The sequence below is a fragment of the Pezoporus occidentalis genome, unplaced genomic scaffold (assembly GCF_034315485.1).
Source record: "Pezoporus occidentalis ecotype Australia unplaced genomic scaffold, CSIRO_AGI_Poc_V1 ctg52, whole genome shotgun sequence".
In the NCBI taxonomy this organism is placed as follows: domain Eukaryota; kingdom Metazoa; phylum Chordata; class Aves; order Psittaciformes; family Psittacidae; genus Pezoporus; species Pezoporus occidentalis.
This window is the reverse complement of record NW_026915858.1, coordinates 1,401,239-1,417,283: the sequence shown is the minus strand read 5'-3', so window position 1 is coordinate 1,417,283 and position 16,045 is coordinate 1,401,239. Positions and strand designations below refer to the sequence as shown.

The 16,045-nt window shown below is 35.2% G+C and overlaps 1 protein-coding gene across 9 annotated transcripts in view; it reads right to left on the bottom strand.

Annotated features, from left to right (window-relative positions):
* Positions 1 to 16,045, bottom strand: part of RGS7 (regulator of G protein signaling 7) — a 275,987-nt gene that overhangs the window by 139,805 nt on the left and 120,137 nt on the right. For all 9 annotated transcript variants that reach the window (XR_009968236.1, XR_009968237.1, XR_009968238.1 and 6 more), the window contains one exon: positions 5,076 to 5,172. Coding sequence is in view for 6 of the 9 variants with exons in the window: in XM_062637376.1 (XP_062493360.1) it covers positions 5,076 to 5,172 (97 nt within the window). In the remaining 3 variants the exon portion in view is untranslated. The remainder of the gene's footprint in view (positions 1 to 5,075; positions 5,173 to 16,045) is intronic.

Here is a 16,045-nt window from a genome sequence, read left to right as displayed (position 1 = left end):
CTACATCTCTCTTAATGAAATATCCACGTTATTATTACGTCATGAAGCTTTCAGTACTAATACTGACCAAACCACTTGCCCACCCCACAAAGACCCCCAAAGCAAACCCTTGGCTATTGCAGTCCTTTATCTGTAAACCCTGAATGCTTCTTTATGCTTGAAAGTGAACAGCAAAACTTTGGCATTTACTTGCTGTCTCTCCTTAGTAAAAATAAAAATGATATTTTAGAGCTCCTTCTAATCCCTATGATTCATATGTCAGACTCCCTACATTCATCATTTCAAGCAAGTTTTTTTTAATCCATTTCCAGGCCTAATGCTGAACCATGTTCGAGGCAAATTGCTATCTTTTTATTCCTAATGTGTTAATCAGTGTTAGTAAAGAATGCCTGTGACAACCTTCATGCAATTGACTGGCAAGATGTCTATATAAACTATCTTCTTCATTCCTCCAAAGCATTTTAAAACCATGGAGACAACAGCAAGCCCTTCTTTTGTTCATCAAAACACGTAATCACATAGAAAGAGCAAACTCTTCTGCCTATTTTTTTCCTTGGAGCCTTTAAAGTTTCAAACTGAAGCCACAATAATACATAGCTGATGAATAACATTGCTGTGACTACATGGCAAGCACGCAGGAAGTACTGCATTACTGTAGTCTAGTCAGCCATTGACCACTGTTTTAAACTTGTGCCTTCCGAAAATTTAGTGTCCATGACTGTGGTCATCTGCAGCAGCCATAGAAAGTGACTCAGATCCATAAACAGGGAAAATTAAAACAAAGTCAAATTTCCCAAGATCTACATGGGAAACTACATGTCAAGCCGAGCTTTAGAAGCCCAGACGTGTAATTATGCTTAAAGCTACTGAGAAAACTGACTCAATCCCTCCTTCAAGAAACTTTCAGTTCACCTGACATATAGTAAATTCAGTTCAGAGATAGTTCAGACTCTGCTAGAGGACACACTTCTAGAGCTATGGAATTTTTAAAGCACAAACTCCGATGTGATTTTCACATTCAAGATTATAATGTGAATGACCAAAAGCAAACTGTATTTTTCATAATAAAAAGATTATTCCATTTTCGAAGACAGGAAGCTCTTACTCAAACAATAATGGTTTGCACCACAGCATTGCTTACACACTTAAACAGTCAAGACTAAAGCAATACTACGGTTTCCAGCAGAATTTCCATTAACAGTGACCAGTGTAAGATCTAAAATATAATCTAGCATATCTGGTTTCAGTCATTAGTGTACTAGGGCACATAAGTATATTAGTCTGTTTTCTGCGAAGCTATGTATGCAAATTCATCTATTTGTTGCACTCAGTCTAAGCCTACTTGCAAGTAAGATCGTGGGTGACTCAGCTTGAGGTGAACCATCACTACAGACCATCTGCTACAGCACATCCTCTCTGCTCAAAAGCCTAATTGTACTTACCCTCAGAAGCCCTAGCTGGATGAGGTAATTCAGTGAGACTATATAAAGGCTAAGGTCTTTCACAAAACCCATTTTTGGCTGAAATTGTAATAGGGATACAGTACAGTGCTACACAGGCCCCAGAAGGCAGTGAGCTAGTTTCAGGATGAGTCAGTATAGAATAACGCTGTAAAAGCCATGTGTAGCTCAAAAAAAAGATAAATCCAAACACACTGGGCATGGAGACTAAATATCTGTTCTGCATCAATAAATGATGCAGATCTTAGTGCAAAATAAGCTTTGAATGCAATGAAACCATTAGCTCATCAAGCCCATTCTGGGGTGTTTGATATTTATTCTTGCTTGTCATGACATACTAAAATACACCACAGATATTCAGTGATGAGTACAATAGGTTGCAGGTCTACAGGCAGCACAAGTAAGAGTAGTCAGCTACTGAAGCTTTACTTCCACTGATTCTTTTATGTTGAATCCCACCTGGATGGACAAGGATGAATTCTTCCCCCTCCAATAATTATTTCTATATATAATAAGCCCCATAATTTCTGATAAAGACTTTGTAACATACTAAGTTGTCTGCCATAGTTATTTGCATTAAATGTCTGCCATAGTTATTTGCATTAAAAGAAGTATGATTTTGTATAGATTCTTTATCAAAATAACTCGACTGAGTATCATTAACATCATTAATGCTAAACAATTAGGAAAAATCTCTCGGCATTAAGGAATGAGGTAAAGAACCAGGATAGGTACAAACATCTCTGGTTTTGCCGTCTTGTTTTCAGAGATTTTTATCTTGGCATATGCAATATATTGGAGCTCAGTCAAGGACTGGGGTTCTTTCTCACAATCCATTCCACCTCCTGCTTGTAGGTGACTGGAATGCTATCATCCAAATTGGTCTGCCATTCATCATCTCTAGAGAATTTACACTACAGATAAATTTGCTGCATAAAGTCAATGTAATACACACCTAAATGTGGATAAAAATATGAACAGCAATTAGCACACATCTATGGGTTTGCATTCCTTATCATCAAGTAGCCTGCAAACTCATGTTAAGCATATTTCAATCAGGTAAAGACAACTAAATGACTTGCTTTTGAAAGATTTCAAAAAAGCAAGTGAACAAAAATGGTATTTTAATTCAAGCAGCTTGCTCACAAAAATGAATGTATAAATATCAACATCAGAAACTTTCTTGCTTTCTATTAATATAAGAAATAGCAAAATAACTCATCAGTTTTTCCAAAATTTCACAAGGTGAAATAATCTTAGCAATTATTTTTCTTTCTTTTCTTTTTTTTTTTTCTGAAGTGCACCAATGTACAGCCTATAGAGAATTCTATGCATTTGAAATGTTTCTCCGTGTGGATATTTCACTTGTAAAAATATATAAGGAATGACTCCATAAACAAGATAATACAGTCACATCATCCTATTTGTTACAAGCGCCACATTTTACTAAAAGGTTAAATTCAGGTACCATTTCCCAAGATGATTTTGCTTATGTAGACATCCTTAAATAGACAGTGTCAGTAATTCTGCATTGAAAAGTGACTGCTCTTTCAACTAGTTTTTCACTTGCTGTTTTAGAAGTAACACTATGAAACAAAAATAAACAAAGATACCTCTCTTGCTTTTATAACAACATAATGAAAATGTTGGCCCATAAAACCTTTTTACTACAGACAATTTATGGACATCCTTAACTTTTACATGTTATGTTTTACATGTTGTGTAAAGGACTCTTCCAGGTCTTTCTAAGTCCTTGCAGGAACATGACTTAATTGTGGCAGATCTACCCATTTTGCACACAAACAAACAATTGCAAAGTTCCAGGTTTTATGGGACATAGTCCTGAATAGATGACTGGGTATAATATATGGTTTTTGAATAGACACACAGATATATAAAGATATGTCTATACATATAGATATATAGATATATATGAGCATATAGACACACATATATATATTTTAACTGGAGAGCATCTCCTCTTGATTTGATCATTTTCATATTGATGCTTTTGTTGGTAATAACAGTACTGTAAGTTGTTATTATATACATTTTCATTATTATCATCATGATCCTTAGACAATAATATTCTCATGTTTCCTAGTAGTCAATAGTTTTAAGTTCTAGATGAGATTTATTTGCTACATACACACTTCTAGCACTTTAAAGGAATGCTGCAACTCTCAACATGAAGTTTTTAAGAGTACAGATCCATCCAGGACAGAGACAGGAAAGTAGATTAATTGAACTCAAATGACAGTTTTGCTGTTCCAGTGTGTTTCTTAGTCATGTGTAGAAAGAATTACTGCCCGGGTATTTGAGTGAGAAAATCTGCAAAGGGAAAGAAACCCCCAAATCTCCTATGCTTTTTCTTTCCCACTGCAGTTGATAGAGTTAATGCCTCAATCCAGAAGTCGTATCAGTGACTTCTGTGCACTACTGTATATATATTCTAAAACAACCTTAAAAAAGTATGATGTCCATTCCAGTAAAAAAAAACATAAATTTACAAATAGTGTCTCCTGCTATACAAATAACCATAATCTATCTAATTTAAAATACATAGCACACAAGGTAAGGCAGAGAACAGCAATTAATACGGATCATTTAATAGGATACCATGCTGTACAAACTTGTGGGAAATAAGTCTACTCTTCAGAGACTAGTTTGTATTCAAGTAGTTTCTAAAATCATAAAGACATTTTGTTCATCTGTAAAACTCTTTCCTTCTTTGTGCCAGAATTATTCATTAGCAAAAACATTCCAAGGGTTTAAAATTAAAGTATAAAATTCTTCTTGCTGTTCTGTATAGGACAAACTTCTGTTAATATTTTCTAGGCAAGGATTACCTTTTCCACTACAAAAATTGCAACTGTTAACAGAGTACAGAAAAAAGTAGGCTTAGCAAGGGCATCTATTTCAGAGGAACTCCATACTCATTGGTACCACAAAAAGAGACATATCCACATATAAAAACGCAGACAATGATATAAAAACATGTAAATAAGTGAATAGATATATTATTCTGGTTAATAAATGGAAAGATTATGGTACATATGATGCTACTGACTTGAATTAGCTATAATGTTTATAGCTGTCTTGCAGATCACCACAGACGTCTCAGCCTTAGCTTCTTGGGCACAAGCAGCCACTTAAATGTCTGAATTAATTTCTACAGTCCCAATTCAGTATCAGTTGCAGAGTGCAGTGATGGTTTTCCTTTTTTGCTGCTGCTATGGCAATTCTTATCTTCATATACTGGCCTGTACGCTAACCTCATAGGTTGCTAAAGAGGCTAAAATCAGATCTTGCATTTCAAGATTTGAAATGCAGAAACTCTGAAATAAAAATATTGCCATCTTCAGATAACTTACTTTTGGTAGTAAATTAAGTATTCCCTTCATTTATAGGACAAAACCATCCCTGTGTAAGCCCATTCCAATGTACGAGAAACATCAAAAATTCCTATAATTAAAGCTTTCCAGCAATGTCTCCTCCAGAACAGATGACTGTGAATTCCCCATAACACTCAGTTAAAAGGATTTTCCATTTGAGCATTCCCTTACATAAGGTAGTGTGGAAACTTAAATACATGAAATATGCTTTTACTCTTACCAGAAAAGACACTGGGAATCTTGGAAAGAAAACTTTTGACTGTACGAATAGGAATCCCATTTTTCTCATCTTGCATGCGGGCTATGACGTCTTCCATCTGAACATAGGTAAAAGAGAGAAAGAATAAAGAAATCCAGAATTATTTCCTAAAATAAATTCTCCAAGAAATCCTAGATCAGTCTCTCAGAATGACAAGTATTTTTTTTTTTTAAACTTATAGTTAATATTTTATATTTTTATTGAACAGGCTAAAAAACCTGCAAGTAATTTATTCTTGGACAACAGTAAAAAGTTGTATGTACTCAAAGTCTCTTGAAAAAGAAATACCAAATGAGAACAGAGAGATTTAGTTAAAGTAATTAAAAGAAGTAGTTAAAAAACACTGCTGGATATAGAATGTGTTTTGATTGTCTTACTGGTATTGTACCACATATAAAAGCAAAATAGACTCATGCATCCTTCTAGGGGACTGATACAGTTCTCAAAAAGTCTGTTCAAAATAAAAATAGAGCTTTTAAGTTCAGACCAAACATTAGTTTTATTTCTTTTGAGAAGAGGAAAAAAAATACATGAAGCAATTTTTCATCCCTGGAGACAGCAGAGCCAGAAGTGTAAGATATTTGTAGGTAACAGAGTGGGTATAAAAATGTGAAACCAAGATCAATTAGTTCGACTGCTCATGAAAAACAGGTTTATACAGAGAGTATCTGGAGGTTTGAATGCTGCATACACTTATGGATCACACATTAACAACCCCAGGAACAAAAATCCAGTGGCATAGTCCAAAATACAAAGTACACACAAGATGTAGATATTGTTAACAGGATATGGAAGACCGAGTCTATTGCTCAGAATTAGGGAATGTACAAATGTCCAAAAAAAAACCCAAAACACCACCATTCATTGTAATGAGTTTCATCTGATACGGAATTCAATAATTTAAATAGAAAAGGCCATTAATATTATTCTGAAGAAATTGTCAAGTAGACAAAATGCTATGAAATGGAATCTGCCCCTACATTTGTTATCCATACAATAAAGGGAGGCTTGTTCCAACCCCTTCTAAATTCAGTTGGTAAACTGTCTTACTGAGCCCTTAAATGAATAAGAAGTCACTCAAATTTAGGTGAATATCTTTGCTTTAAACAAGGAAGTAAATTATAACCATAGATGCATGGTCTTCTATGAAAATAAACAGAAGTAAATTTAATGATAAATTCCATGCATGCAATGTAAGCTTATGAAATACTGCTAGAACTGCAGAGTGCATAATAATGTGTGTTACACTGGAACAAAATTTGGAAGGCAATTCATACATAAGGCAATGTGATAACGGTATTTTTGCATTATAATAAGGACTACCAGAAAGGTAGGACACAGTCCTGGAACATGACATTGCAGGTAATGATATGCAGTTACTTCTTTCTCAGGATCACACAAGAGTGCAAACGTTTAATACCTAGCATTCCTAGCATTGTCAGTAATCAGTCCTTCAAGGGTATATGGAATATATTGTTAACTGACATGCACATATGCTTTCCTAAACTTGCTTCATGAACAAGATTTAATCTAAGCTGTATAAAACATTACTCTTATCGGAGCTGTATCTTTGAGGAAGTTCTCTGGCTTTGACTAGCAAAGCAAGGTCTAGGATGTCTGCACTTCAAAACACACCTTCCCTTGGCCATTTAGCTCAGATTATTGTTCCATGCCAGGTGCAAACACCTGTGCAAAAGGCAGCTCCCACTCCAGACAGCTTCATTGTGAACTGCCTGGTTAGTTCCGTGTGCAAAGATTACTGCATAAACGAGAGGGGATGTTCCGATACAACATACAAAACACAACAGAAGACTCCTGATAAGATACCATTGCCCTGGGATTCTGTATGTCATCTGCTAAGCTACAAAATCCTTCTTTGTCTTGTCCCTTTTTGAGCACAAATCCAAAAGGTGTGTTTTGTGGTTATCTTAAATGTAAGAACTCAATGAAATGAAGGGCAAATTAAAAAAAAAAACCAACAATCAAACACATCAATTAAAGATTCAAAACCATCTAACTCAACATATGCAGGTGTACAGCTTAACTTTCAATACATGTAGTCCCTATTTCTGTTTTAGCTGATTTAAATTCAGCAAACGTATAATCTTGTCCACTGAAAAACATCGCAACTATATTTGGGAAGCAGCACTCAAGGCACTTGTCTATCATTCATCAACAATGACCTAAGACAATGGAAAGAGCAGAACAGTTTGATTAGAATAACAAAAGAAAATCTTAATCTAATTTTGCTCAAGAATTCTAATCTGGGGAACACAAACTGCTGCTCAATATAATAATTTTCCTTGCTGATGTATCACTGTTTGCTTCTGAGTCACCTGACCCGATGCTCAAACGTGAAACATAAACTCCTCCAGTTCACCTCAGAATTAGGCTTTCACAGTTCTGTTTTTATGGGCTTATTTACCTAAACCTGACTGTCTTGGGTCATGCCAATATCCAATGGGATATTTTTTAGCCCTAAACCTTCTCAAAGAACTCAGAGAAAACAAATACACAAAAAGCTGTCTCCTGATCACTCTTCCAATGAAGCTCAGTGTGCTTGAGAAAAGGAAGTTGTAGAAGCATATCTGTTAGATTCTCAGTTATCATTATGCACAATTAACAGGGAAAGGGGTAGCTAGAAGGAAGTTCACAGTGAAGCACAGATTCTACAGGAGCATTTCTAAATAGACATATACCATAAAAAATGTGCCGTTTGTTTACCAGTGAGACAATTCTAACTGGGACAAAAACTCACTAATCTTCTGATGCATAGGCACCTCAGACCAAGCTTATAGTATTAATATTTAAAATTTCACTCATCTCCAGGTGAAAGATAATTTGCAGTCTTCAGCCTGACACATAAGGACTCTCTGAAATCTGTTTCAAAGACTGACTCTGACAACAGTGACAATGCACCTTACATGAAGCAAAAAGGAAGATAGCAATATCCTGTAATAGAAAGGTTACAGGACACAGGAGCCATTGAATAATGACCACCGACTCTGCTCCAAACACACGGGGAACTAGGCATGGAGACAAGCATAACTTACCTCAGGGGCAGAACCCATAGAGAACTAACAAGCCCACAGAGCATCTGGCCTTGGAGAAGAAAGACTAAACATTATCAAATGGGAAGTGAAGGTGATGGCTCTCAATACTGTGTATTGCTAGAAGTCCACTGAAGGACTAGGCTTATGAGTAGGCTTCTCTTCTTTGATACGACCATAAGAGGTTTCTGCCATATAAGGTAAAATTAACCCCTTCTATCTTTAATCATCAGTTACTATCTAAAGGTATCTTTCTCAATTACTGACCGTGGAAGTCTTGACAAGAAACCAGGACTAGTATCCTTTAGCTACTTACAGCTACATGGAAAGAATACAACTCCTAGAAGCAGAATTTTTATGGTTACTTAGATTTCACTCCATGTGGTTTGGGAAGACCCTGATCTTTCCATTTCTAAATCTAAATATGAATTTCATTGCTAATCATCCACACATCTTGCAAAAATTATCCCCTTGCACCATAATTCAGCATCAATGATTCTTAAGAAGTAGGGTTTTTAATTAACTCAAAGATGACAAAAGTCAAAAGCTCAGAAAGTTTGTCAGTGCAGTACAAGAGTCTTTTCTGCCCTTAAAAGCAAGGCTAAATCAACTCCACATAAAGATGGTCACTAGATACAAGGATTCCAAGACTAAAAAAAGGAAAGCAATGGTCTGGAACTAACTAAAGTTCAAGACATGCATTTTAATGCTTGAAGCCTTGACCTACCTACACATTTACAGGTATCTCAATTCAGTTTCAATTACTAAAACAAATTTCAATGACAGGGAATTAAATCTGTATCAAGGAATACTTGAATGAAACTAGCCACAATTTTGTACTCAGTTATGGTACCTCAGAACAGGGAATTGCTGTTGAGTATACTGGGGTCCACCCACACTACAGCTTTGGTAATTTTGCTAAAATATTTCATCATTTTACCCAAAGGCAGGGGTATAATAATGCAGTGGAAGTAACTACAAACCTCATCCAAACTTGTTAACAAAGTACACCAAGTTACAATATGTAATAATTTCTTACACTATGCACCAAGTTTCCCTAGGCAATTTTTCCCCTCCCTAGTCAAACACATTACCAAGTCCAAGTTCACCAGTGTGGTTGGCCAGCAGTTGCAGGAGGCCTTTGTTACCCAACCCCCATACAGAGACTCACATGAAGCAACAAGTTGCCCTGCTTGTTTTCAAGGTAATGGCAATTTTTTTCCATTTTCCAACACTTATTAACTACACAGAATATAGTCTCATTTTGTTAGCATTATACTGAAAATGAATTACCTGTAACTGCTCATTCTTTCAATAGCACTCCTCTCTTGAAACTCCACTGTATGACAAATGCTCTGTCTCATGCTGCCAATTATACTACAAATTTTCTGTTGAGACCTCCATCAGCTAAAAAGCCTGTAATTGCACGATGCAGACAATTTGTAAGAAAGTATTTTGATGTGGTTCATTGAGGCAAAAGATCTGTACATTTACATGAATGGCTAAACTGCCCCATCAGATTTACACTTTAGAAGCCTCTGACTCTCTCCCTTCCCATGTGAGCTGCTCTTTGCCAGGACTACACATGCCAACAATCACAGCAACATCTTTCTTTAATTGAATCATTATAATGCCACCTGGGAGCTGCCCAACTCAGTGAACCAGGGGGCTTTGTTCAGCTAGTTAATCTGTATCACAGAGAAGAAAAGAGCACAAAATACAGGAACTCTAAATCCTGGGAGGCTGCACTGACAAGCAGAGATACAGGCAAACTGATTGCCAGATAAAATACGTCAGTGTTGCTCACAAACTAAAGCAAATCATCTCAGGTCAGGAGTGCTGACAACTCTTTCTAAATCAAGTGTGTAAAAATGAGATGGTTTGACATCTCTGTATCAAAGATTTTAGCATTTTCCATTTAATAAAGAATATGGTTAGTTCAACTCTTTATTCTTAGTTGGGATGAAGAAGAAAAAAAAAAGAAGTTTAAAACATTCATAAGTCCAGAAAATCAAATTTAGATTTTTGACTAAAGTACAATGCTGAAAGATGGCTTAAAACATGCAAGATTAAACAAACTGTTAATGACAGTCATGCATAAACTATCTGAGCTTGCTAAAAAAAAATGCTGTCAGGCAATATTGTTCTCTGGTCTACCAATACAGGGAACTGCCCTAAGTACTCTCTGATGAACACTAAATTAGAGAATAACTAAAGAATACAAGAACAACCAATCTCCTATTTTCACAACCTCTATTTGCTAAATTATTTGACACGATAAAATTAAACATCAAATCAACACAAAAGTTTCCAGTCGTATTAAATGGATGCAATGGAAATAGTTTGAAGAGTCTCATTTACTACATATACCTATGATGCTGACACATCTGTCTCATGTTCCTTTCCTTTTGCAGAAGGAAGCCACCGATGTGATCAAATAGTTCATTCTCTCTCCTCAGAGAGAATACTTGTGGAAAGCAAAGGTGTTTTGGCTTCACATGTAGCACAAAACTCTGTATTGAAGCAGTGTCTGCCATCATTTTTATATCTGCATTTGTAGTTCTTAATTTCTGAATTTCTAATTAAGAACCAAATTTATTGGCCCTATTTATCTGTACTGTGTCAGATAGCGCAAATAAGTAATGTTCCAAATTGGTTATAAAACAAGGTTGGCATTATACATATTATCAGCTTTTGCTAACATTAAATAGGTGCAGGGCAAGCTTTTGTCATTTGTTAAGAATAATTTAGGTTAGTTTGAATTTATTTGAAAAACAATTTCAGTTCCATGCAATTATTATTGAGACCTGATTCTTTTCTAATTAGATGAACAGTCCCACTGTGCTTGTCCCTGCTATCAACACTACATGTTCACCACTGAACTTGCATTAATACATTAGATTCTGCACACTTTGCTCATTTAGAACTGTGCTTTTTGGAATGATAATTTTAAGCATATTCTTGTACTACAAGAATGCATCAAAAATGATTAATCAACAAACCCAGCATTTAATTTTAAAAGCGCTTGTAGTTTAATATGAATAATACAAGTAGCTCTTTTCTGCTTTTAATTCTTGTGCCTTGCCCTTTTTGAGCACTTATACCAGATTCTGGATATCAATACCTGGGGAAGCAGAGAGTTCAAGGGACAATGAATGAGCATGCAGTAACAGAGATGCAGCTAGTCTACTCTAAAAGAAGCAGTATCCACATTTCAGTAGTGCTGAGCTATCTAATAGTAAAGTTGATGAAAATAAATCCCTTCCTAGATATGTTCTCTCAAAGGCGAAAAGTGCAATCTTCATGTAAAGTTTACTGAAATCACACAGAATATGCAAAATCAGTTAAAGTTATTAGCAGCTCAGATATTGATAACTACTGCACAGCAAAGAATTTTCTACAAAGTTACTTTACAAGGTTTTACTTGGAAGAGAGAGTATGTGAGGAAGAGATACAGTTTCAGAATTAAAAATTCTGAAAAATATAAATAGTCTACTGAAATAGAACTTAGTTGACCTCTTTTTAACACTTCATGGAAGATGGATAACTAAAAAGCATATTTATGTAATCATGTGGCTTGTTTGGAAACTACAACTGTCAGTGATCCCTAGATATAGAATGGATATAGGGATAAAGGTTAATTCCCATCACATAAAACTGTCTAACATTAAATGGAAAAATCTTGAAGATACCATATAGTGCATTCTGTAGATAGTGATTTATGTCAATAAGTTATTCTTTTTTCTCCCTTGGACTTCTAATGTTCAACTAGTGGTTTGATGCACCAAGATATCACATAATATGACCTTTTTCTCTGCCTCATACACTGGGTAAACTGTAGATCTCCCAGTAATGTTCCAGTTCTTACTGTGCCTTCTTTGGATAAGTTGAATTGAAAGCATTTAATTAATACTGTATTGCACCAAAAATTAAGCACTGCTCTATTTTAATTCAGAAAAATAGCCCATGTTTGCTTCTGTCAGTAAAGTTTTTGAAGAATTCAGCATGCCAGAACTATGTCAACAAACCCATAACATAGCATGGGCTATTAGTTACATTGTTTTCAAAATAGACTATTTTTTTGCCTCACCTAAGAGTCCTACATCTAAATATATAGGACATAAATCCAGTTTGCTGCATGCGTATTAATGCCATATGTCTGGACAGTGAACAGCAGACTTGAAGTAGTTTGTAAAAGCTATTCAATTGGTATTACAGAAAAAATCATGTAACTTTGGGGGGAATATATTGCACTGATGCAGCTTTGGAATCAAGAAAAGGTTACAGAAAATGCTATGTTAATTATACCAGAAATTGGGTAGGTGGCAATTCCAGATCCCTGGCCTTCATGAAATTTTAAACAACAAAAAAACTTATTAAGTAAAGACAAAGGTTGAATCCTTTAAATTAACCACTTGAAAAATAATTTAAATATTCTTTAAAATTGTTTTATAATATTAATACTTCATAATTTATTTTTACTCTGGCCTTTCCAAGACAAGAAGCATTCTCTGTATTTAGGAAATGTCACAATCAGACATTGAAAAGATAAAAATCTATGCACTCATGCAGAATTTACCACTTTGAATGAATGGGTTTCATGGTTAAATTCCAGCTAGAAAAAGTATTTTCATTTATTTATATGTTTTTCTTAGAAATTATTAATTAGAACTAACAGAAATACAACATTCTGAAGCCCTGAACACTAGTGTTGCACAACAAAACCAGAGAAAGCTTATCCAAAGGAGTTAAAAACCACATCCAGTCAGTGAAATTTCAAAACAAAAGAAGTCAATGATAATTTTGGAAATTGGATCTCTGCTTTTCAGTAAAATTATTATTTTCATCACAGGTGTGAAACGCTGGTTAGAATGACAGAGGAAAAGGAAGCATCACTGTAGGGACTTGGTAAGGAAACAGCTTGATGAAAGAAGTCTTGGCAAAATAATTTATATTAATAGAGGGATTTCTGTAAGAATACTTCATTCAGAATAAATTTTTTTAAGTAACTAAACCTATAAATAATATTTATTAATTTGTCTGGCCATAACTTCAGCTTCTAAGCTGGGCTCCCAGTGATAGAAATAATGTTTCTTAGGCAAAATTCATATTTTTAAAATATGGTCTTTCAAAGCTAAGATGCTTCCTGAGTTATACTGAAGCTTGTGATATGCTGGTCCTGACATAAAAGAGTCTCCAGTATATTTCAGAAACAGGCAAGCTCAACTGAAAACTTGACTTCTGACATCTCAAATGCACTTTTCAAAACAACATTATAAAAATGCTGGAAAGGTTTGGATCTTTTTCCAAGAAGGTACAAAAGCAAAATGTCAAAACTCAGCTGAAACAAAAAAAGTCCCGAAACAACCCAGAACATATTCTGGTACACTGCTCAGTGTACAGAAAACACAAGCACACATTTTTGTAGGAGATGCAAAACAAATACTTATACATATCTAACTCAGATAAAAAAAGTGAAAGTGCATTTTGCGTTCATAAAAAATACTAACGAAAAAATGAGATACAGGATAGAGCAGAATCATGATATATTCGTGTGCCTAAAAAACAAGTGACATTCCTCAGGAGAATACTTGCATTTACTGCAAAGTATTGTTGTTTAATTCTAAGTCCACAAAAACAGATGTTTTCTAAATTAGAACAGCTTTCTTACAGCATTGGTTGCTAACGGTTTTCAATCTAAATTTTCCTGGTTGGAATCTCTTTTTCTCACTTGTCAGATGATCCCAAACATTACAAAGCAACATCACAGCAGCAGATCATTCTAGGAGCAGCTATTGCCAAGCAAGGAGACCTTTTCAAAAATATTCACCACCATTATTCTTCAAATGCTGAAGAGGGGAGAAGTAGTTACAAGAAATGTTTAAAATTACATTGACAGAAATAACATTTCAGGGTAAACAATTATATGAAAATGGAATATGAAATTAGAAAATGAGCCTGTTTATAACAGCTGATGTGGATGCTGACCAAAGCAGAGGATTACTTTTACATTCACAATGAAATGGCAAGGAGGAACACTAATATCACTGAATCATAGAATAGTTTGGGTTGGAAGGGACCTCCGAAGATGATCTAGTCCAACCCCTCTGCATTAAGCAGGGACATCTTAAACTAGATCAGATTGCTCAGAGCCTTGTCCAACCTGACTTGAATGCGTTCAGGGATGGGGCATCTACCACCTCTCTATGCAACCTGTTCCAGTGTTTCACCAACAAGTGGAGAAGAAAAATTCAATATATTCCGGTAATTTCTGCACTGGTTTTTGCCCTGTCATTACCAGATGTCCAGAAGCCCTGTCATTCTCCATTAAAAAAGGACCTAGCTTTTTCTCACTCCCACTCAGCATTGCTCTATTTTCTCAATGAACCTCTACCATGCATTGGTACAGGATCAATTTCATTAAGGCCTTATTCATCAAAGCACTTAAAACAGTTGGTAAACTCTAAGCCTGAAAATGAAAGTAACTAAATACCTAATTCACATTAAAAAACAGTGGACTGACACGTCAAAAGACAGCGGGTGACACAAAGAAGAGCGTGTACATTCCAGTACTTTGTAAAATAGAAACCCATTCCAATGTGACATTTCCTAGTTTATATTTTGGCTGGTTGCAGTATAATTAGCAAAAGTAGAACACATTTTGTGATACTTCTTTTCAATTTCATGTAGCAATTACATTGTCTCTAGCACTGCACAGGACTTGTTCTGAAGGAATTAATGAAATTAAAAACTAACTCTCATCTTATATAATTTTTCTCTGTTATAAAAAAAAAAAATTAAATGAATTCATGTTAGATTTCCACAGTATATCCAACTATAATTTCTTTAGAGATGAAGCAAGTAATTTCATTAAAAAAGGCTATCTTGCCATCAAAACAGTAGCTTTTGAATTCTGATGATTAAGACACTTTAAAGCAAATCAGGTCTGAATGTTCTGTACTTGTCCAATTTAGTCTTAGTTTGACATTTACTGTATTTACATTTTATTTTCGTTTGCAGTCAAATCCCTTTTCATTAGAAACATCCTGTGTCTTTATTGTCAAATCATGTTTGTGCCACAAAAGCAAGTAGAACAGCAGTCACTAACAGATTTGAAATATGTGCACTCTGAAAATTGTGAATGATGCCTGTAAACCATTTGTTTAACCTATCTGATACACAATCTGGAAAGGAAATATTCTTTCCCCATAAATCAGTTTTGGTATTCACATACACATGTACACAATGAGAACAGAACAATATTCAAATCAGAAGCACTGTCATTTAGAACCAAAAACTGAAAATGGATTTACGGGCCACCAATTAATTTGTGCAATTATTTTTCTACTCTGGAAAAAATTAGGCAAAATGCCGCATGAAAGAATTAATTGAGAAGTTAATGGTGTGTTTCAGCCAAATTTTATTTTACCAGAAGGCCAGAATCATTCTAGGTATTAGTTACAGCGAGCAGAATATATGACACAATGCATAATGTGAGGTGTCCCTGCCCGTGGCAGGGGGGGTGGAACTAGATGATCTTAAGGTCCTTTCCAACCCTAACTATTCTATGATTCTATGATTCTATAATGGAAGTCTGGATGCCATATGCACCTTTCTTCCAGCCATAAATCTGGACAAGACAGCTCAATCTCAAATCTCTCAGTTGATGTGGTCTTGGTTAATTTGAAGAGTTGGAAGAGTCATAATCTCTGTACTTGATCCAGTTGGATCAAACTGGTAGCGTGAATGTAGGTCTTAGAAACCATGGATCACAAGTTTCGTAGGAAGTTGCTCTCATAACAGAGAAGCTTGATTGTAATAAAGACACTTCTCACTCGAAAAATCCCAACTCCTTTTGAAGAGCAGTTTTTCCATCACCAG